Source organism: Neltuma alba, unplaced genomic scaffold, assembly GCF_004799145.2.
Source record: "Neltuma alba isolate B1F8T4 unplaced genomic scaffold, ASM479914v2 tig00012917_pilon, whole genome shotgun sequence".
In the NCBI taxonomy this organism is placed as follows: domain Eukaryota; kingdom Viridiplantae; phylum Streptophyta; class Magnoliopsida; order Fabales; family Fabaceae; genus Neltuma; species Neltuma alba.
In genome coordinates, this window is record NW_021637284.1 from 72,034 (window position 1) to 96,701 (window position 24,668).

General features: G+C 36.7%; 2 protein-coding genes and 1 pseudogene across 4 annotated transcripts in view; 1 reads left to right on the top strand and 2 right to left on the bottom strand.

Moving 5' to 3' along the window:
* LOC114732506 (aminopeptidase P1) overlaps window positions 1–21,290 on the bottom strand; it is a 28,214-nt gene extending 6,924 nt beyond the window's left edge. Inside the window, exons 1-4 of one of the 3 annotated variants that reach the window (XM_028919783.1) lie at window positions 21,286–21,290; window positions 19,307–19,311; window positions 597–718; window positions 370–433 (exon numbers count right to left, since the gene is read on the bottom strand). In XM_028919783.1, the coding sequence (XP_028775616.1) occupies window positions 370–433; window positions 597–689 (157 nt within the window). In that variant the 5' untranslated portion in view covers window positions 690–718; window positions 19,307–19,311; window positions 21,286–21,290. Of the gene's footprint in view, window positions 1–369; window positions 434–596; window positions 914–19,306; window positions 19,312–21,285 lie in introns of those variants that run through there. The other 2 variants (XM_028919782.1, XM_028919784.1) reach the window with 2 other exon arrangements.
* LOC114732507 (probable NAD(P)H dehydrogenase (quinone) FQR1-like 2) lies at window positions 6,991–9,402 on the bottom strand (annotated as a pseudogene).
* LOC114732508 (homeobox-leucine zipper protein ATHB-40) lies at window positions 18,723–20,561 on the top strand. Its single transcript, XM_028919785.1, has 3 exons — window positions 18,723–18,897; window positions 19,013–19,323; window positions 20,120–20,561. The coding sequence occupies exons 1-3, from the start codon at window positions 18,813–18,815 to the stop codon at window positions 20,345–20,347; spliced, it is 624 nt and encodes a 207-aa protein (XP_028775618.1). The 5' UTR covers window positions 18,723–18,812; the 3' UTR covers window positions 20,348–20,561.
* Window positions 21,291–24,668: the final 3,378 nt, after the last annotated feature.

A 24,668-nucleotide genomic window follows, 5' to 3' on the forward strand; every position in this document is an offset into this window, starting at 1 on the left:
CCATCTTACATCAGGAACTGATCCTTCGCAGCCACCAGAATAAAAAAAAAAATTGTTATATAACTTTCCTCAAGGAAATGATACTCATCACTATTTACCAGGTACAAAGACTACGTTGAAACCGCGCAATGAAATCACCCAGCCCCAGAAACCAACCATATGGAGAACGATCAGCTCGCTAGGGAAGATGAGTTCTTTTGAAATATGAACCACAATAATATTAATGATAAAGAACAAGGCCAAACAAGCTAGTTTAACAACATGCCATACGTGAAAAATTCAAAAAGGAAGGACGCGACGATGGTAAGGGGGCATACATGTACAACTAAAACTAAGATGCAACAAGCAATTAATCATGTTGAAATATACCAGCACTTCCAGTAAATCCGGAGACGAATTCGCGCCTTTTGTCTCGTGCAGATACATATTCACTCTGCGATCAACGTATCGGAAAGAAAGAGATTTGAATCATATTGACCATCAATCGGGTAAGTCACGGAAGAAATAACGATTATAATATATTGATATCGCCAATTAAACAATCTGACGAAGTGCAGGCAATTTGTAAGCAGTGATGGATAGGATCGAAGAGGAACCTGGTGATAATCTTCGGAGGGTACGACCAAGGCATCAAGCGGCGGAGAGTGGGAAGCCATTAGAGACCTCAAGGCAGAGAGGGTGTCCGCCATTTCTGTAATAAGTTTTGCAATTACTCTCAGTTTGGGAGTGATAAGTGATAGAATCCTCCTTTTATATACACAGCCAAAATCGAAGGGAGGAATGCACACGCTACTGGAGGTGCTTGGAATCAACAAAAATCACTATTAAAAATGCTTTCACATCAGGCAGGATGAGATTCCTTTAAAAACCACCAGGGGTGTTTGGAATCAAAAAATACTTAGAGTACTTCGTTAAAATTATTCTAACACCCCCGAATCGATTTCCCGATCAGATTAGATTCCTTCGAAAATGTTATCCTCCTGCCTGTCCTCATCGGATTTCTTGCTCAGGATTATGTGGAATTCGATGAGTAGGAAATGCGCATCCCTAAACCCTGAAACCACTTCCGCTTTTTTTGAAAATTTTATTATTATTATTTTATTATTATTATTATTTATTTGAGTTAACTTGTATTTAACACTTTAGAATTTATTTCAATAACACTTAGTTATTAGAGTAGTTTTTTCAACTAGTGAGTGTTATTAGAAAAATGTTTTAAGGTGTTGAATAAATTAAAAATTAATTTATAATACTGGGTTCTGTAAAAAAATAATTTATGATTGTAGATAAAGTAAAAAAATAATTAATTTAAGATATCGGTTGTTACTGAAAAACACTTCAAAATGCTAGATACACTAAAAATCAATTAACTTAGAATACTGTGTCCTACTATAAAATATTTTAGGATACTAACTATACTAAAAAATAATTAATTTATAATTATAGGTGTTATTGGAAAAATAATTAATTAATTGAGATATTAGATGTTACTGAAAAATATTTCAAGAAACTAAACGTACTAAATATTAATTAATTTGAGATATTAGATTCTACTATAAAAATATTTTAAGACACTAAATATATTAAAAATTAATTAATTCAAAATATTAGGAGCCGTTTTTTAGCAGACTAAAAGGATGTTTGGGTAAAATCAAAATCATGGTTTCAAAAATACTTTTACGGTATACGAAGTAAATATGTGAAAAAAGTTATCTCGATTTGTGAAAAAGTTCTTCTAAAAAATGTTTATTAGACTCTCTAAACACCCCTTCAGCGTAGCTTAAACTAAAACAAAAATAAAAATTGTTTTAAAAAAGAGAGAAGAGGCTACATCTACCAAACGACACCATTTGGAGGATGAGAATACCCTGCGCAACGATTCGCTGAGCATGACATGAGGACGTGTCGGATCATGTGTACGAGGTGAAATCAAAATCAGATCCTCTCAGTATCATTTTTCTCAGAATCCCTCAGCGTCTTGAAATCCTGCCCATCCAAATGATCTAAAAGCTCACAGTTCACCACGTCATCAACAGGCCATCACAAAATGCAAATATTCTTTTCTTAGTACGCTTTTTTTTCTTAGCTTTTGTTTGGCAAGCTGCTGTAAGTTTTCAATAACACTTTAATTTGAAAACTGTTTTAGAAACATTCATAATTTATTCGAAAAAAAGATTCAAATTTTAATAATTTTAATTCTTAAGACAAAATAAGTTTTACAATGTGAATCCTCATGTGTAGTATAGGAGAATTTCTCTTTCTTTTTTTAATGATCTTGGACATTATGTAATGCTTACTCTAAATTCTTTGTTCACACGGTAGTGATATTCTTTGTTTCTTTTTTCATCTTTGGATTCCTATTTAATGATCTAGGATGTAATCCCGGACATAAAAAATAAGAAAATCATATTTTTTATCCTTTTATTTTCTATGTTTCCTGTGCTTGATTTTAAAATATAATTATTATCTATTTTACATCTTCGGATTCCTATCTAACGTCCCAGTACCCCAACAAGGCAGTCTTCAACCTTTCATCCTCCCTCTCATCTTCATAACAGAGTTGAATTTCACCAACTTGGGGGGGTTTGGGTGATTGCCCAAACCATGGTTTGGAAAAAAAAATACCCAAACACCCATCAATTTTTTGAAACCATGGTTTTATAATAAAACCATGGTTTGCCTGTCAAAACCGAGGTTTTGTGATAAGCAAAAAAATATTGCTTTTTGAGCGGTTCTCCCCCCACCCCCACAGTATTTTTTTTTGTTGAAAACAATTATTTATTTTTCTAAAAGCATAATCTTATATTTTATAATTACATACACACATATTAACAATTACTACATCTTGCCTTTAATATAAGACCTCATTTGATTTTTATTTGGTCCTAAATATGAAACCCCAATCTACTTTATTTCTCATATTTGTCTATTATTTTTCAAGTTATAACCAATAAACTTGATTAATAGGAATATTGTAGGAAAGGCAACACCTATTTATTACAAATAACTAACTTAACTTATTTTTGTAATCTACTTAAATTAGTTAACAAGTTCTTACATTTAGAACTAGATATAGTAATTAATATATGTTTTTATACATTGTTTATTATGTTGGCAAAAAAAATTAACAAATTTATTATTCCGATCTTTAATGTAGGATCTAATTGAAAAGTTAATATTGGTCTTAAATGTAAGATTATTATTCCGGTCATTAATGTAAAACCTAATTGAAGAGTTAATATGTAGACAAGGTCTTAAACTTTTATTAAGGAAAGCTTCGACCAAACTGGTAATATGTAGTTTTAAAAAAAAACTTATTATAAATGCTCCATATCAATGCAACATCTTAATTATTACAGCACTTTTTAATTTATTTCTCTATAAACATATTTAATCTTTTTTTATAAATATATATACACATATTAATTATTTATTAATTATATTTTCTTATATATTATTAATTATCTTGGTAAAAAAATATATTATTAACAATTTTATTCATTCAAATTAAAATATATTATAAAATATATCTTTTATATAATTATCATATTTGTATGCTTTTTTTAGTAATTTGTACATATGAAAAGTATTTCTGACAACAACTATCCAAACACTCTCATTTTATTAGAATTACTTTTTCAGAAAATCTATTTTTTTCAGAATCTATTCTCCTTATAATCTATTTTCCAGAAGCTATTTTCTAAACCATGGTTAGATTTCATCCAAACACCCCCTTATCCAACTTCTTAATCTCAAGAAATCTGAAAACATTAATCATATAACTTGAAAAGTATCTGTTCGCCGCTAACAATCAAAGAAAAACCTCCACCATTCTCATCCTTCCCCCTTCAATCTTGTCAAGAGCTTTCTCCGTATCAATTTTTCTCACAATAGCTCAGCCCAATTTTCAATAAGCTTCATCGATTTGCGCTTACTAGTTTCAATCCCTCCATTTCAACATGAAACACTTCAACTTGTACGCCTCTCTGTTGTCATTCTATTCACCCAACTCACTCTGATTTGAACTAGGGTCATGCTTTTGAGTCAAATAGTTCATAAAAAAATTTCACGTTAAGATCTCCAAAATCACGACGCTAAAGCTCCATGCCTCGGTCTTCTCCGTGATCTGGCTGCGATGTGCGTACTCCGACGACTTGTACAACATCATGATCTGCTCAGCATTATATAGATTGATGACGTGAATGAGGATATAATCTGTGAATAATAGCTCATACGATTCATCAAGAGCACAGCGCGGAAATCCATCTTCAAGAGACGTTGGTAGGGCCGGAGGAGAGTAGCGACTGAGACTTGGTTCACAGCCAAATTCATTTTTAATAACCTGATGACATGGCAAATTGTGAGCTTTTAGATTATTTGAACGGACAGATTTTAGGACGCTAAGGGATTCTAAGAAAAATGATACTGAGAGGATCTGGTTCTATTGAAATCTAAAGATTTAATTCCGAGGAATTTTAGTTTTCTTTAATTTATGCTTTCTTATAATTTCTTATATTGAAAACTTTGTATGGCAAAAAATAAAAAATAAAACTCTATTTTTTTAGCCAGCTAATTAAGATTTTATTTTCTCAGGTGCATCCAACACTTTAAAATATTTTTTTACCGTGAAGTATTTTTTGGCCCTAAAATATTTTTTTTAGGTGTGTTCAGCACCCAAAAATACTTTTTTATGCATCCAGTACTAATGTAAAAAAAAAAAAACTTCATAGTGCTAAACACACCTAAAAAATACTTTGAGGTACTAGATGTACATTCATGCATCTAAAAAAATAATTTGGAATGCCAGATACATTTTAAACTTTTTATATTCTACATATTTCAAAATGAAAATATTAAATTATCAAACATTTACTTTATTAAGTTTTGTTATGAACGATACAAATCTAAAAAGATGAATATTTGACATAAGCATGAAATTGTTTCTTCTCTTTTTATTTGGTTAAAAGTTTTCCGTTGTGATTTTTTTGTTACTAACATCGCTATTTTCATTTCCCATATGAAGTGAAGTGGCTTACAGGTAGAAGTGGGAATCAAGACCAGCCTTTCATGACTGAAATTTTAAAAATATCCCAATTTGTTAGGTCCGGCCCTTAAGCTAACGGGCAAGGGCCGGCCTGCAGGCTTTTGACTCATTTTAAAAAAAATACTATTTTTTATATTTCTCATATTTTTTAATAAAAATGAAAATAAACTAATAAAATTGTTAATAAAAGATATAAATATAAATAAAATTAAGTCTCAAATACAAAATATCATTATATATAAATATCCATCAACATCCAAGAATATCTAAAACATTCGTTAACAAAATAATAACATCCATTCCAAAGTTTTATCTATAATGCAATTATGCAATAAATAAGCATTATCATTAATCTTTTGAAACTTCATCGTTATTATAATCAATTACTCTTCTTTATAAGTATGCTTTTCTTTCGTAACAAAAATATCAAGTTTTTTTTAATAAGAATTTTACTTTTAAATTTTGCAATTTTAAAAAATATACTCCTCCGGTTCTAATTATAAGACCCAATTGACTTATTTGAGGAGATTAAGGAAGTAAGTTAAGTTGGTTATTTATAATAAATAAGTATTGTCATTCCTAAAATATCCTTGCTAATTAAGTATATTGGCTAAAACTATCACTATTAGAAGGATTATCTTGGAAAAAAAATGCATAAATATAAGAGATAAAATGGATTGGAGTCTTATAATTAGGACCAAATAAAAAGTCAAATTGGGTCTTATAATAAGGATCGGAGGAATATAAAAGAGCTTAAACGGGCCGGCCCTCGGCCCTTAAGGGCTAGTCCTTTTAAACCTTCAGCCCTCCAGAACCAGCCCTTCGGGGTCTATTTTCCATTTGAAAAGAAAAATTTTAAACCCAGTCCCCATAATTTCAAGACCTAAACGGACTGGTCTGTTTTTCTGGCTCTACTTACAGGGGTAAGTCGGAAACCATAGCAAAGTTCATCGGCAAATCCGGTGCTCTTTGTTTAGACCCCCGGTTTAATGCTTCCGGGCTAAGAGGTTGCAGGTTCGGTTGCCTGCTGCCGCGGTGCTGAGAGAAAAAAATTCATAAATCTGACTCATAGGATGAGACCTTAATTATCTATATACATATATATATATATATATATATCAAAAGTTAAAAATTGGCAAGATTGGCTCTCTAATCAATCAATTAACTTTTAAGAAGTCTGGTGAGTTATGCTAAGTCCCTAACCCTTCTTTACTTTTATTTTTTTAACTATTATTTCGATCTCTCATAACTATTTCTTTATTTAAATTTAAATTTGACTCTTCTAATTACAGTTCTATTCAAAATCAATGTATTTCAATTAAAAAGGTCCTATAAACTATTATTTTATCCCATATATTATTTATACATTGATAAATTATTCTGCGTTTATTTGTATATTAAATAAGTACAAGTCTATGGTGATTAATAAAATGGACTTGTTTTTTGGCCAAAAAAAAAAATCTATGGGTGAGTAGAATTTCTAAATTTTATATTTTAATGGCATTTCATTGTTCGGTCCAGTTCTAATGTTTAATGACATAAATTCAGTACTAAGATGATCGATATCCTTCAATTATTTAGATCGGTTTTTGTTTGTATTCCGCGCTTATAAATTTTCAATGCAAATCACATAATTTCAACCATCAGTTTGATGTCATTATCAACGAGTTCCGGAAAGTCTTCTAAAGAAATGAGCAACTTCATTACACCAAAACGTAAGCTGATAGCGAGGAAAAGACACCCACGCAACAGAAGAGGCACAACAAGAAGCGTAACTTAAAAAGAACTAATATTAGTACTTCTTCGCTATTTAATATAAAAATTAATTAGTTAATTTGAATAAATTAAGAATATTAGTTGAATTAAATAATTGATATATATTTTTAAAAACACTTTAAACATAATTTAATTCCTTTACTCTCTCTCCTATATGATTATTGGAGAACAGTCTTAAGAGCGGGCGAGCCTCCTGACTACTACGGCCATATACTTGCCTTGATGCTCTGCAAGTGCGAGCTCTGTTTCACTTGGCTCTCTGGTGCCATCGCCAGCAAACGCACCTGCACCATATGGAGAGCCCCCTCTGGCGGAGTCCATCTTGAACATTCCTGTTCCAAATGTGTATCCAATAGGAACAAACAGCATTCCGTGGTGCGCTAGCTGGGTGATTGCTGTCCAACTGCAACAAAACCCCAGAATCATTAGCATTCTATCCCTGCAAGCAACAACTTTCTAAGAACCTCTTTTCTGATTTCCGACATTAAATGTCACTATCCGATTTGGTTGGAATCTTTGCCAGAATTGGTAATTGATTCCGTCCTCTGAAGAGCTAAAATTGTTTTACAATAGTTGGCAGAAGTATATCAGCAACAGAGGAAAATTTGTACTTTTACCAGGTACGTTCTTCTTTTCAGAAGAAACCTAAACATATCAACCGCGATGGAATTGGTCCTTCAGAATTAATGCATATTACTGTCTCAAGCTCAATGAAAACCATCCTTGATAACACGTCGGAGCTGTTTTCTCCCTACTCTTATTTATTCCCCTCATGATGCGGAGAATAATAGACCAAAAAAGCATTAAAAGAAATCTCCTCCTAAATTTTAAAACAAGATCTCTCCCGTTGAATAGGAAAGTTAAACTAATGCAGAACAACTGAACGCCACGCTGAATGACAAATACGAACATTGAGCTTGAAACATTCCCAGTAGATCGGATAGGAATGCAACTGTTTTCATGCATGAATTGTCAACAGGTTGTGAACTCTTCGTTTGTTTCTTAAAAGAATGTTGCGTTTAAAATTTAAGAACTGTCAAAACAGGAGATGAAAACAATAAAAATTTACATATATGAAAAAATATTAGACATGGCATGTTGTCCCGTTAAATTATACGTCAATACTACACCCATAAATGACATTACACTTCAAATTATGGGTAAACATTAATTTCAAATTCTTTTGTTCCCAGAGTTTATACTTCTTAATTAGCAATAGAATCGTTGTTCATACTAATCATGGATTCAGCCACAGGTAAATAAATGTTGCGTTTAAAAATTTAAGAACTGTCAAAACAGGAGATGAAAACAATAAAAATTTACATATATGAAAAACTAATATTAGACATGGCATGTTGTCCCGTTAAATTATACGTCAATACTACACCCATAAATGACATTACACTTCAAATTATGGGTAAACATAATTTCAAATTCTTTTGTTCCCAGATATTTAATATTCTTACATTAGATTTGCATTCTATAGTTATATTCTTATACTATATCATGAATCAGTCACACTAACAATCCTGGACAGAGCAGAGAGTCAGGAATATTAATGTCTGTCTAGATCCAAAGTGGCATCAATTAGCAAATTAAAATTCTCCCTTTTTGTGTTCGCATCATTAAGTTTTGACAAGTACATAACTACTAGACAATACACAAAAAATTTCAATTTCAGGTGGAATTACAAACAAATAGCAGTACTCACGCGGTAGTTTCTTGACCGCCGCCCTGAGTGCCAGTACTGACAAAAAACCCAGCGGGCTCCCTGCAAGTTTTTTTGTCCCTTCCACAATTGCCCAGTCGAATCGAAGAATGCCTTCATTTGCGCAGCCATGCACCCACCCATATCTCGTTGGGAACCACGAACAAAATCCCATCGGCCTCCGCCAACTCAGCCGCCGTTATTTCCGGGATTCTATATCGCTCTTGGCGCGCGCCCTCACTCTCCTCCAACACCTCCGTCGGGCAATATCTCCGCCACCCTGTACAAAACTCCTTCAACTCCTTCCACCCCCCCCATCCACACCCTTCTTCATCCCCGAGCCAATGCCTCAACATGCCCATACATGGAATAGAACACTATGAAAATCTTCAACTTGGCAGCAGGCTGCGATGCCGTTCCTTGAATCTGCGAACCTGCAGGGTTATCAGCGTGAGCGCTCTCCTCAATAGCGATAGGCGCATTATTGCTGGATCCTCCGGCGGCGTCGCGTGCATTCTTCTTGCTGGGAACGCAACCTCCTCCTTTGCCCATCACGAGCCAGAAATTCCACTCGGAGGGCAGTGGGAGTGGCGAGACTTGGGAAAATGCCAGCCGAATTCAAATTTAGAGTACACTACCGATCGAAGTTGGTTAAATTGCAATTCAGGACTAATAATTAGCAATGAGCTGTGTCTGCTGAATTCAAAAGCGTAACGTCAGTTGTACTTGACCTAACAAGTGGAGAAATGATTACCAGGAGGAGGTGAAGGTTTGAATTTGGGGAGCTTACCAGTACTGGATTTCACAATTTCACACTTTTTGAGGAGATACACGAAGTCGAAGGGGCCTCTAGCACTCAGGCCCTGATCATTCGGACAAGCAAACCGCGTCCTAGTAACTCCCGTGCGGGCCCTACACGAACGAGGATGCCAAACCTATACGACAACTAGCATTTTGATGCCTAGTTCCTCTAACCGCAGCTATACGACATGCGGGAAAAAACGAGAGGAAGGGGGAAATTACTAGTACTATGAGGGAGTGACGCCTTCTAGAAGCAAGTGACCCCGTCAGTTTCCACGCGTCGATTGGAGTGGAAAGTGAGGAGACCTCCACAAACTACAGCGATTTTACTAACAGACCGGCTTAGCAAAGTACTAAAGTCACGGCACAAACACTAATTATTCAATGGTTTCTGGCCAAATACATAAACAAATCATCATTCCATGTTTGAAAACCTCGCAAGGTCCGCTTTTTTTGTGATTGCATTTGTTTATGTTGTCTCGGTCTAAGTTACACCGTACCAGGAGACTTTTTTTTTTTTTAATGTTTTGATCGCGCCCAACGCAGTAAATTTCTGCATTTTATGTGATCTGTTTATAAACTTCAAATTTTAAAAAATAATGTTTATTTTATAAGTTTCATTTCGAGATTTTCTAGACATTTAATGCATTTTTTTATTTTTTTAATTATTTATTTCTTCCTTTTGTTATACCCTCTTATCACATTTTTTATGTATTCTCTTTCATCTTTTTTCTCATTTATTATAAAGATATATTTTAAAAAATATATATTTTAAATATATTTATTATTTTTAACTAATTTTAATTACTAGTTTATTATCTATGAATTAATTATTTGAAACTTATAATAAACACATTAAAATTATTGACTAATCTCGACCCAAGGAAAGTTGTTATTGTAGTAGCTGTTAACATTATTATTAGTTACTACTTCCGGTCCTTAATATAAGATTTTGTTTGCCTTTATTTTGGTCCTAAATATAAAACCCCAATCTATTTTGTCTTTTATATTTATATATTTTTTTTCAAGGTAGTCCTTCTAACAATGATAATTCTAGCCAACACACTTAATTAGCAAGGATATTTTAGGAAAGAAAACACCTATTTATTACAAATAACTAATTTAACTTTTTTTCTTAATCTCCTGAAATTAGTCAACTAGCTCTTATAATTAGGATCGGAAGTAGTATTACTGTATGATGACGAATTTTAACAGACATTTCCTCAGCAATCCAGTCAACTTCGCTTCCTGGTTAAAATATCTAATGCTAAAAATGAACACAGAATTGAAGAAAGAAGCTATCATATGTTTTCAAATCTTTTTCCGCCAAAATTCCAAAAAACAAAAAATCATCTTCCGCTATATACTTGGGTATATTTGGTCCTTTTCACAAGTTTTCTTCCCCCTGCTTTCTTTATATATGTACATGTATTTGTTTAGTAGTCATGCCCTCCAAGGAAGCTGCGTCTATTGTGTGTTTACACTTGGGCCTTGGTGGGGGCACAATTGTGACGTTGGTCCCATTTTGAATGAATAAAGCTGCATGCGGTGCCCAGCAGGTCGAAACCATTCTCGTATGTCCAAACATAGGTGGCCTGTGAGTTGGGCCTCCTGGTTGAGCCCTAACTTCATTAACACCTCCACTTCCGTGCATTCGGATCATTAACTTCATTATTTGTGAAACCCCCCCCCCAAAAAAAACCTTCATTATTTGCCCCTCAGGCTCCAACAAAAGCAAACTCATTATTTGCCCTAGGATTTTAGACAAACCAACAGCCTAAATCATACTCCTCCGGTCCTTAATATAAGACCCATTTAACTAATTTGATTAGATTAGGGAAGTTAGGTAAGTTAGTTAATTATAAGAAATGACATGTTTTTTTCTAAAATACCATGACTATGGTTGTATCTATAGGGTCTTATATTTAGGACCAAAACCAACTCAACAATTGGGTCCTATATTAAAGACCGGAGGAGTATATGGCTAAACTCATTTTGGAAGATAACCCTCAAGAAAAACGCAGTTGGATTTGTCGTTTACTCCGCATTCAAAAAGCCATCATTTCGTAATTTTCTGTCGTTCTACAAGTTTATATTAATTAGCATCGTCTTCTGTCATTCTGTGTTTCTCTATATTATATCACATGATTTTTCATGTACAATTACATTAACCTTCCTCGGCCTGTCCATAAACCTCAGAGCCAATAATAATTCATGATCGACAAATATAACTATTTCATGGCTTACTCCTTCCACGGCCATTTGCATGGTATATTGATTTCAGTTTTGAGCTTTTCAGTTATAAATGGTAAGAAGTTAGTTGAGACTCTTGCCTTGCTTATAGTGGTCTGGTTCTGACATTATCCATAAATCACGTGCCACGGTCTAAATGGGAAGGAAATCGGCCATATACCATTTTTCACTCCTCATGACATTACCTTTCCTATCAGTTTTCCAGGTCACAACTCATTAATTCGCACACTCCCTCCCAACCAGCAAATATGGATCATATGAACCAAAGCATCACGTGTTGCAGTGAACAGAAGAGAAGTCTTACATGACCTGTGTTGTGTTTGATAAATAAAAGGAATGAATAAAATCCCGTGATGGATGTGACTTTGATATTATTTTGCTAATTCCACAATGTGATTCTCATTTTACGAATCTCTGTTTACATGTATAAAAAAATATTCTAGATATTGATGTTTATCTAATCTGATTTCCATAAGTAATATAAAAGTTCAAACGTCCTAAGGTCGTCCCACCATATTTTACTATTCCAAAGGTTACTTCTGAACAAAGGCACTAAAAATCAGTTCACACACACCAGAAATCACATCATTAAGTAATCGCTGACCCAAATGGCCCAAAATAAATACCATAAAGCAGATACGCATATAAGCCACCCTATGCCAAACCATAAAGCAAGAGAAGGGTTGAGTAGTTAAACTCAAGAGGACCACAATGGATTATGCATATGTGTATCGCAGGAAGAAAACAAATAGAAAATAAAGAAAAGGGGTGGGTGAGGAGTTTTGTTTCGCTGTCTTCGGATTCAACAACATCTGAGAAATCAATCTGGATATTATCCTTTTAATTTGCTTCGAGAATCCGTATCTATTGATGCCTATCACATGTCCCATTGGCCTTTCTGCCTCTCCACTTTAATTAAGCATGGGATGTTAGGACACCCCCAGCACAATCCCAATAAAGTAATTACGATCAAGGAAACTCAAAATGTGAAGGAACCCAAAAAAAAAGAAAAGAAGAAGACAACAACCATCAGTGGGTACCATGTGCTAAAGCCAGGTTGGAATCCCTTAAAGGATGTGATGAAAAGAAAATGGAACCAGGGAATGAAACAACGCCACAGCATCCACAACCCCCACTAGCCCGCCTGCCACTTTCGTACGGTTGCACTCGGTTTAATCACCAGTGAATCAATTAATTAAGATAGGGGGTTATTAATTAATTAATTAAAGTAGTTTAAATGAAGTTATAATAGATAGAATCTTTTAATTAAGAACACAAACCCCTGGAAGAAAAACTGGCTTAGCTGTGTAGAGATTTCTCGCTTTAATCCACCTTGTGGGAGGGAGCTTAGGACTTTCAGCTTTTGATGAAAGGGACTGGCTTAGGCTTTGCCTTCCAATGAGAAGCTCTTTCTGCTTTTTCGACTATTATTACTTACCGGTGCATCGTTTTCACCAAGTGGGTAATTGTGAACCACTAATCTAATCGTTTTCTCGCTTTCTCTAAACATGACGCCACGCGCTGATGACTTCAACCCTTTTTCATTCGCCATCATCAACCAACCATCATGCTTGGGTTCATGCGTTGTGGGGTGATTGGCTCGTGTTGTTTAGGGTGCGTGAGCCACTTATCCACTAGACCTTGAAGTTAGAGCTCACTTTGGCCATAGTTTATAAGTGCCTAGGCTACACAATGGCCTGAATTCAGGCGTAATTCAGGGGTTTTTGAAATCTACGTCTACGTGTGAGTGTATGTACTAGTAAGTTCTCAAGAAATCTATAAACAAATAGAGTAAGAAAGAAAACAAACGTGCAGGATTACGTAGGCCCAAGCCAAGCCACGCGCGAGTTACATTGAAAATGATAGCCAGTGAAATTAATCAATTAATTAATTAATTGGGCACGGATTTGGAGGGTCAAGCGTGAAGGGCATCATATTAGTGTGGACTGTGGAGGTGGTAAAACATGGAAATGTCCTGCGAGAGCTGACAATAAGAACAAAATTGACGAGAATGGACTACTGCGCCATCTTTTGATATTTGATCTCACACGCATCCCTATCCATGCATTTTCTTCTTTTAGTTATTGAGACGATGGGAAGCAAGTAGGAAATGGCCTATACATAGAGTTGGATAATGCATATTCTACAAAACAAAAGACCAGAATGAAAAATTGCAAAGATCGGAGGGGGACGTCGTCCCTGATCAATGATTATCGTTCATCAACCAATCTAACAATAATGCACACAAGTACTTGACAGAAATTGAAGCAGGGTACGGGGAAGTGCTAGCTAGCTAGGGATTCTTTTGGTCCAGATTTACTTAAAACATCATGATATGTCTCTATTCAAGGCTGAGGATCAAGTTTTCATAAAAGGCTGCTCATAAAAAGAGTACACACACATGGTTGAGTCGTCGTCTTTGAATTTCGGCCGCAAGGCCAAATACATAGCTAATCAACTAGCACTCTGGTCATATATATATATATATATATATATATATTCATAAAAGGGACCACACTCACGCATGTTTCTTTATCAGAAAGAAGTGGGAATAAAATCAGAATGGTAAGTATGATTAGATTTAATTCGATATCCCACATGCTGGGGGAGGGTGGATCTAATAAATATGGAGGATTGTGATATTAAATTCCATAACCAAGTAAATGCTTTTGATTAGCCAGGTTGGGGGTGTGACTGAAATTCTTGATGAGTGCCATAATCAGCAAACTAAAGCGAAAGTTGGAAGATGGGAAGCAAGGGGTGGAGGTGTCGGGACAGAGATGACAACCATTTGTTTAAGGCCCTTAGTTGATTTGTTTAATCAAAATTAAGGTTATCAGAGCTGATGGACCAACTCAAAAGCATAACCCAAAGGAATCCCTTCCGTGTCACGCGCACCTCCTTTACCCATTTCTTAATTTCCCCTCCTTGATTAAAAAACACACACAGTTTAGGGCACACATTGACTTAACCTGCCAGCTCGTAACTTAAGAGAGAATCTCTCTCCGTCTCTCTCCCCCAGCCATATAGCTTCATCCTTATCCTCTTGCAACCTACTTTGTCAGTTCTTTAATCAAGGTAACCTTACCATAGTAAAGTCGAAGGAGCATAACTGGGGCGAGCTTATCTTATTTTACTTGAAATAACAAGAATGAGTCTACCGGACACAAGTCATGGTAACGATAATCCTAAATTGCACTCGCAAGTGGCGGAAAACAGAACACCATAATAGATGTATGTGCCAAATACGAATGCTTTCCGGATCACTTTTGGAATGAAAGCGACGGGTAGGACATAGCAATAAGTGTGCGGATAATGTACACACAAAAGATCTGACCCAATCAGTTGTGCTTACCTCCTGACACAGTTGACAAAATTCAGTTCTCTGTCGATAGCTTTCTGCAGTGGTTCGTTGAATCCAGCCTCCATGCATGTAATGTCCATTATACCGTAGTTGCAGGGAGGCAGCCAGACTTTCTATCTTGCTTCTTTTGCGAAAGAGGGTCTTTTAGCTTCTTTATGGGGGAAGACAAAACTTTTACCCCATTCGTTAATTCTTCACGTTATACCAGTCTTCGACGCAAACAATGCGCATCTTTTTCTCTCGTTTTTAATCAGGGGCGACTTAAAACGGCGTGTAGTTTTAAGGGGCACTCATTGATGGGGTGGTTTTGGCGGGGGTGGGATGACGGGAAGGGGCCGGGGCACGTGGTGGTGATGGGGTGGGGAAGAAGAAGAAGAGTGAATAGGAGAGCTACGCGTGGCGAGAGGGTCCTAAGGGTGGTCCCCACGGGCACATGCGGGGAAGTGCCACGCGTTCGACCCTCGGGTTTGCGCACCATGTGCCTCTCTTTTTAGTGCCAGAGATGACCACTAATGTGTTACTATTAATTTTAATTCTAATTTTTAATATAAGAATTTGGTTAATTTTTAATTCAAATTTTAATTTATTTTTAAAAAAATTTTTATTGTAGTAATTACACATGTTAAAATTTTATCAAATGCTTGTTTTAGTATTTTAGAAAAGACAATACTTATTTATTATAAATAATTAATTTAACAAAATTTTTTAATTTATTTAAATTAATTAATTAATTATTATATTAAAGACTAGATATCCTACTATTTAATATATGCCTCGCCCTCTCCAACTCATCACGACAAGTAGTGTAGCAGGGCAATGCTTTTGAAGTCCCCCCTTCAAGCTGCTTTGACCTTTCAAACACTCCACCAACTCCTCAAATCATAGCACCCACGTCTCTTGTTAACCAATAACCGCCAACTACGTAGGCATCTCAGACTTTCTGTTTTGGAAAAAATTGTTCTCTGGTTATGATAACATCCAAGTCTAATTATTCCGTACGTCGTGGTTTGTTTCATATCTTGCGATTTCAGATAGTGGAAATTAAATTAAGGTGGCAGCCAGCAGCAAGAATGGCCATACATATACATACACATATATATGTATATAGCAGATGGGGCATTGAGGGCCACTGATGCTGAACAAGCTTTATGAAGCGGACGGGCGATGGATATAGGAAGGAAAATATGAGAGAGGGAGGCTGGCTTTTCATTTTGTCGTCGCCAAAAAAACTCCACCGGTCCTGCTTGCGATGCGCAACTCTTTCTTTTCACAAGGACAGACAAAGTGGACAAGCTTTACTTCTTGTCTGGGGATTGACTCTGAATATTCGTCCCAACACTTTCAGATTTCCGCCACGTGCTCCCTTCAATTATGTATGTTCCTCCCCATCATCATCATCCCAAGTGCAAGTGCAAGTGCGGCCACATGAGCACACACAAACAACAAATAAACATATCACAAGAGACTCAAGTGGCCATGACATTGGATATGACACAACCAGCCTTCCTGTTACTTCAGTCGTTGGACTATATGGCGAAAAACCCTAGTTATCTGTTTTTTGCCAGTTCAAATTTTACAAAGACATGTGCTGCTGAAATTAACTAGAAAAGACAACATTATATAACTGGCCACAACCCATGTGTACGTACAAAATGTCACATTTCCATTTAGTTTATTTCCAATAATTATGACTATTCCTAGCTTTATATATAGTGCTATCAGTTTGCGTGAGAGAGAGAGAGAGGGGGGGGGGAAAAAAAGGGATTTCACCCATTATATTCCTTTCATGGATTATATATAAATGACTATTTGAAAAAAAAGGAACATGTCACGTGTTACCCATCAACGTAATCGAAGGCTAGCTAGCTCTTCCCATTTATATATCTCTGCATAAGAAAAAGGAAATAAAAACGCGCTGCAGCCATGGATGTGAGGGCGGCTCAGTCTCCTTCCTTCCATAAATTCCTCAAACTAACCTGAGTCCTGCTCTCCTCGATAAGAAAAACCTACCTGCTCCAGACAAACGACAATTTCAGTAGCCAACGAGCGATGACGTCAACGATGACGATATGTCAAGAAGCGTCTTTCTCGGCTGTTCATTCTCGTGGGCACAAAATATATAATAGTCGATATTCACATTTAGAATAATGGATCTTAGAGGATGAGGTTTGTTAGGTTGGAGAGAAAATGAGAGGAAGGTGCAGTGCCATGCCAAATGAACGTTGAAGTTAGTGAACTTATTGTATTCGATTGATTAACAGTCAAAAATCCTGAGAGAATCATTTATAGTTAATACTATCTCGGGTCATAATTATAAGATCTTGTCTGTAATTATTTTTTGTCTCCTAATAAATACTTAGAAGAAAACCCAAAAAGAGGAGAGCTAGACCGGAGAGAAAGGAAGGACCTTCCAAAGGGCATATACTCTTTCATAAATTTAGTAGCTAGAAAGAATATATATATATATATATATATATATATATATATAAAAGTCAGGATGACTCTCATGCTTAGCTTCTCATGGAGTGTGCGTTGAGAAGAATGCATCTTCCCATGTAAAAAAATTATATTTATACATTAAATGGTGATTGATACGGATGCTTTGTTCAATTTTGACAAAAGTTTTTAATTAATTTTATTGGTTGTTGTTGTTAACATTAAACATTGCATGGTTGACCTGGGTTATAATTCAAATATGATATACTCAGTACAAGGCATGAAAAGGAGACGTTGAATGAGTTTTTGATGAAGCAATTGAATTCAAAAGAAGAAGAAATCAAAATTGGTTCACTCATCTCATCTCGAGCCACGCATGGCCTCACCACAAAGCCGGAAAGTTGGTTTAGCTCAGAGCTGGGTGAGAGCAGTTTGGATAGCTGCAACCCAATTGGACAACAAAAGTGACTTACATGTTCAAATCCAGAGGCCAACCTTCCCTCTTTCTTTATTTCTCTCGAGGTCGTCAGCTTTGGGATCTCAACTTCTTCCGTTTTTCACTATTCCTCCACTCACACTAAACAAAACAAACCAAAAAAAGGTTCATAAGCGTGGAATTGAGCTCCATTAGTTATTGTTCATACCCCATTATGACCCTCTCTCTCTCTCTCTCTCTGTTAGTCTCTTGTTTGGGAAAGCCTAACTTTCCTTTTCAATCCAAACACTCTCCCATGTCTGTACGTTTCTCTTTCAATCTCACTCCATTAGTCTTCAAATCTTTCACTATGGCCATCCCCTCTTGGGCTAATTATTATATCACAATGACACTAAATGTCCTTCATCATATTAATTATTCAGTCCCCGTCTATTACCTTCATAGGCATTTCCTTTCATTTGCTTAATTTTATGTGTGCGCTAATAAAAATTTCTATTTCCATACAAACTTTAATTATCATTTTCTTCTTTTTGTAAAAAGTTGGGGGCAAAATATGTCATGCTGTTCAACTTCAATATTGATTGGAGAATTACGTATTCTAGCATCTCATATCCTACTTAGAGTAACATCTGTACGTACATGCTTTGGAGGACACCAAATTGCTGCTATAATAACAATTGGAAAAACGACACAATGGCACTGATCTGTAAATTTTGACAAAGCTGTGGGCATTTTCGGTAAAAGGGCAATCATCCACATCGAGAGAAACTCATGACCAAGACGGGCACATCGTTTTACTTATAAATAAGAAAGCCTTCGTTGTATGAGTATCTCCAAAGACACTTCGCTCTTTGTGGGAGAACATAACTCGTACAGAGAAAGATAAGTGAGGGAGAAAGGGGGAGAGAGAAAGAGACTTATCACGCACTAGCTAAAAGATCTAAGAATAGAGAGAGAAAGAGGATTGGAGAGAGACATCGGCCACTACCACACCATGAATCCTCATCCTATTGACGATCACATGGTGCTTGTCTCTCAGCTATACCCTGGCGCTTACTCTCAAATAATTCCTCAACAAGGTTTCCATCTTTGTATTTTTATCAGCGTTTTGCATGTTATGAATTGGTCATCTTCCAAGGCATCACTAAATCTGAACTTGTCTCTCTGTTTGGTCACACATATATATATATTCAGGGGGAACAAAGCCGAGGCGACGTCGCAAGAAGAACAAGGGAGGAGAAAACGGAGATAGCGGAATAAAGAAGAGGAAGCTGAGTGCAGAGCAAGTGAATCTCCTAGAGCTAAACTTCGGGAACGAACATAAATTGGAGTCTGAACGGAAGGACCGGCTGGCGTCGGAGCTGGGCTTGGATCCGCGTCAAGTGGCTGTTTGGTTCCAAAACCGAAGGGCGCGTTGGAAGAGCAAGAAGTTGGAGGAAGAGTACTCTAGCCTTAAGAAAGTCCACGAGTCCACCATTCTCGAGAAATGCCGCCTTGAAACCGAGGTACTTCTCTTTCTTTTCCGTTTAATCTATCGTTGTTTCGTTCCCGAGATAGTTTTGCCCCATATTTTTAGTTACTCGGATTCGTTTCATTGGCCCCTACGTATTCTTGTGCTTAGAAATCTTTTTGAGAGGACAAACCGAGCCTCTCAAAATCAGTGAGTTTTAGTTCATCGTCTTCTCGACTTCAAAGCGCGATGATGCGGGCTAGCGAGTGAGCTACCTAGAGAGTCGCAAAGCAAGACTTTTTCGTGTTTTCCATCGGTTTCTTACTATCCAAACAGCACCGCGGTCCCATTTTTCGTTCTCGCAATAACGTCTATTTCGGGCAAGCATGTCCAGACGTTTCTTCTCCCTGACTTTTTTGCCCGTTTGGCTCTACAGTCCCTTAAATTTTAAAGAGAGAAGAGAACTGAAAATTTCGTTGCACTTGCACCCATAGTCGGTCCTAACAACAGCCGAGGGGCAAAAAGAACCGAAGAACGAAACCGGAAAAAAAAAAAATCAAACAAAATGCAAAATAAGAAAGTGACCCAACAAGGCCATATGAGCTCCGGGCTCGAAGAAAATATCTGGATTGTCCTCATAAATTCTTCTCCATTAAAATTCATACAAAAGTGAGGCGGAAAAAGAAGGGAAAAGAGAAGGAATAGCATAATGCCACCTTAGGAGACAACAAAAAGCACAACGTGGTGATCGTCGAGCATCCGTACAATGTTGTCTTGGGCCTTCAATACGGCCCACTTGTGAGGAACTAGGAAGGTGACATATTTTAACTGAGATTTTGGTGAAAATGCAGGTACTGAAGCTGAAGGAGCAGCTTTCAGAGGCAGAGAAAGATATCCAACGGCTTCTGGAGCGGGTCGATAGGGTATCAAGCAGCAACAGTCCCACTTCGTCACAGTCGATGGAAGCTGTGAACCCTTCATTTCTGGGAGATCTTAGGGTTGAGCCTTATGACGATGATGTGTTTTACATGCCACAGACCCATTACATTAATGGCATGGACGAGTGGATATACATATGATGATCACGCCACCATAATTACCAAAACCACATTATAATTAGTATCAGTATTGTGTAGATAATGTGAATGATCTAATCATGTAAATTAATTTCCAGCCCCCCTTGGGGATAAGTACGTTAGCTAATAGCTATAAAAGCTGGCTATAGTGTGTGCTTTTGACTATGAATTGGAGAAAAATTATGTCATTGACCTAATAATTAAACTTCCCTTTGACTCCTAATTCGTGAATCATATCTCCGTTTGTTGCCTAAAGTTCATAAATTTGTGTTGCCCTGTGAGGGAGTATCAGTGCCGAGTTTTCTCATCGCATGACTATAATTAGCTTAGCCGTGTCAGCTTCCATTGTGTTCTCTTGGTAAGGTGGAAAGGGGGCTTGAACAATACTAGTAATACATTATTCCTAGACTAGCTTAACACCACCTTATCTCTGTTTTATTTTCGGCAATGACGTGAGAGATTCTTCGGGTTTAATTCACTGAATATACTGATATAAGGAGTTTTATATTTTGACCTTGGCAGTAGTATCCTCTTTATGTGTGTATGTTTATCAAGCTTTCAAATAATGTCTATAGTTCTACATACCCAGGAGAACCAAGACAGCCACTTTTTTAATTCATATAAAGCTGAGCAAAACTAACTAATGATAGATTCATCATCACACACATTTATCTGGACTTGTAATAAGGATCATTATATTGTACTTCATTAATTGGCCATTTTTGTTTATATATTTCGGCTACCCAAAAAAAAAGCCTAGTTTATTTGCTATTTTTAAGCATTTGGATCAATATATCAATATCTTTTAGCATGCTTATTTTACTAATTGACTCCTGAAATTAGACAAGGAAAAGGGGGAAAGAGATAAGGAAGGAACAGAGAGAATAAAAAGTTAAACTATTCCCGCGCGCGAAGAACATGGATGGTGGGAGTGGGAGTACTTGAAGCCTTGAACTTGGACAAAAGTGTATGGTTCCTGTTTGAGGTGACTGGAGTGCGTCTAACTGGAATCTATTTTTCCTCCTTTTTCTTTCTCTTTCTCGTTCTATTCATTGATTCAAACATCAAGTTAATTGACTTCTACCAGCTGCCAGCAACTCGCAGAGCACCCGTTTTCCACAACACCCCCCCCCTCAACATGAAGAATCGATTTTTGTTTTGATTTGATATAAAGTTATCTCGATGTAATGTTAGAGGATAAGAGTTCTTTCAACGAAAATATTACCAATATTGTAGCTGAAGAATTTCTCATATTCTTAGCGGAATTTCTCATAGACTAGGGTCTTTTTACTTTATTAGCGAAATTTCAATGTCATTACCATAACATTATCTCCAATCTTTGTTCGAATACTAAGTTATGCTCTTTTTATTAGCATTGTTAAATATGAAGATGCGAGGCATGGAATCTTTTGTGATTAGGAAGAATGAAGCAAGTAGGACTTGATAGATACTGACCTACGAGAAGGAAGCAGTACGCTTGATTCTTACATTGGAACTGGGTTTGAATGAATAGGAGTCATGTTCAAAAGGTGAACGAAATTTAACTTGGCTGATATCCTCTATACATTCGTTTGTTTTCAAACCTCTTTTTTCTTTGTTTCAAGTCAAAGGGAGAAAACTAAAACTCGAAAGTAATTACAACCATCTCCACTGCCGTTATGCATTATATATCATCCATGTGATTGAGTACTACTATCTGGAAGAGCAAATAAGCGTGCTGTGGTTACTCTTGCACTTTTACGTTTTATAAGACAAATGGACAAAGACTATAAGAGTTCCAACTTCAACACACACTGCTCATTACAATATAATGCTTAGCCATTGATTAATAATGAAAGTGTGAAAAGGGAAAAAGCAAAGGGCATTAACTAATTAAACTAAATCTCAGGGAAAATATCAAGATTAATTGAACTTAAAATTGTCTAATTAAGTGGCCGGAGGAGTGATCAGAATTCATGGCGATGATAGGCACACTTGTATCAGGTTCCGAGGTCCACGCTTCGTAAAAATTGGTTCAAACTCAAAAGGACCGAATGGCTTATAAATCTGGAGAAAAGGACTAACAACTTCAAAATCTGCAATTTTGCTTCATATCTGCGTGTTATTTGATCCCTTTCACCACTGCTTCCAATGACTTCTCGTCCCTCGTTGCTTCATATGCAGGGTCGTTTCATTTGGGTTCTCCCAGCGTTCCTTCGCGGCCTCTCCATTGTCCAAATTAACAGGCCGTGAGAGTGAAAACCAAATATCAATGCTGCGGGAGTCTTCTGTGCCTCACACAGTCTCTAAGCCCATATACAGGGAATGAGGCAAACAAGCCCAAGCCCAAGCCCAAAGTTAATGTGCTTTGGGCTTCATCTCCGATTACAACCTCAACCAGCAACTGCAAGCATAACTCCTTCACAATACAACCTTAACTCGGACCCATATCATAATGTCATTAACATATATTCTCTTTTCTTCCTTCCTTTAAACATTTATTTTATTTTTTAATTATCTTGTATTAATTTGATGTGCTATACAAAATAAATTAGAACAGCACCAGGAGTCCGCAGTTGGCGCATGAATGCATTTATATTTTATAGGATTTTTTTTTATAACTCAAAGAATCCTCAAGTATTTGGGATTTGAGACTAATTTCTGTTTGACAAAGAGCGTTAAAATTTAAACCCTCCCAACAAATACATTTTCAGGATTTATGCCCCGTTTGGTACGATGGAAGAAGAGTTTTGATGGAAGTGGAAGTAGAAGGGAAGTGGAATAGAAGTGGAAGTGGAAGAGGAAATGAGTTTTAAAACATGTTGGTGTAACCATGGAAGTGGGATATAATTTAATTAAATACATTATTGTAATGTGAAATACCAAAATACCCTTCGGCAGAGAGAAGAACTCCACCGTTTCAAAAATCCTCTCCACACCAGATGCAACCATCCACCAAGAACCATCAGCACAGTCGAAAGAACCAATGATCACCATAAAACATATCCAGTAAAAAAAGAAACATTGATATGAATCACAAATTACACAATTGAATGATTAAAAGACACAACAACATTCTAGTTGAGAAGGAAATCAATGAAAATCGTAGAATTGATCGAAGTACTGGAGATTAACCCCGAAAAGACCAAAATCGTGCTCCAAGTCGAGACCAAAAACTTCTCAAAGCAAGCAAATCTGTACAAGGTTCTTGTTTGGGGAGATTCATGAGCTCAACATTTGCATTGTAAGCTTTGTTTCAAGATTCGCAAGCTTTAGTCATTACAAATGGAAAATCAAAGAAAAGAAAGTGGAAGGAAGAAGACAAGTCGAAGGGAGAAGATGAGATCTGGTGGAGAATAAGTAGCCATGGAGGAAAAGAGTAGAGATGAAATCCGCACCACTCCTCTGCCGCCGTCCTCTATGCTCCAGATCTCATGCCAGTAGGAGCATCGCTGGAGGCTTTGAGGAATCTGTGAACCTCGGTAAGAAGAAGAGGCGTCTACCGAGTGGTCAATGGCGTCGACGCCGTCCATCATCGTGCTCACCGGAATCATCGCCGTCTGCCATCATGCTCGCGGGGTGTTGAACAGTGGGAAGGGTGGGGATGGGGGGCAAAATAGTCACAGAGCCAGTTCCATGAGAAGTGGAACTGGGTTCCTGGTGGGGAACCAAGGAAGTGAGTTCCACCGATTTGATGGAAGTGGGAGTTCCATGGAAGTGGCTTCCAGCATACCAAACATCTTAAATTGGATTCCACTTCCACTTCCACTTCCCTCCCTCCAATTCCATGCTACCAAACGGGGCATAAACTTATGTTCTTTTTAACGAAAGTAGATCGCTTACCATCTCAACTAATAACTCATTAGTTAGGATTCTTTTTTTTTTTTTTGCAATTGTATTTTCTCTTTCATATTTTGGGTCTGATTTGATAACAATTTTCAATAGATAATTAATCAGATCCCTTCAAGGGGTGGGCTTCTTTTCGTCGATGTCAATTTCTTGATTGTAAAGCAAGTGCTCAATTACCCATTTCTTTGGATGAGATGCCACTCAAAGCTATGTCTTGACCTCATTTGCATATATCTATTACGTGTTTGATTTGACAGTTGTTGTTGACTGACCTGGTGCTATTATATGTGTGTGATTTTATGTTTTTGAAATCATAGTGTTGTTTGCTGATATGTGTGGCTGTTTAAGGTGATTTAATGACTTCCACGTCTTTGAGTTGATTTTATGAAAGGACAGTTTGTCTGAACTGGTCTAGATGCGGATAGGGGAAGAGAGCACGCCTAAACCATCCAAACAAGCTTCTACAACTCAGGTTCTTTTCCTTCTGTGTCCTTCA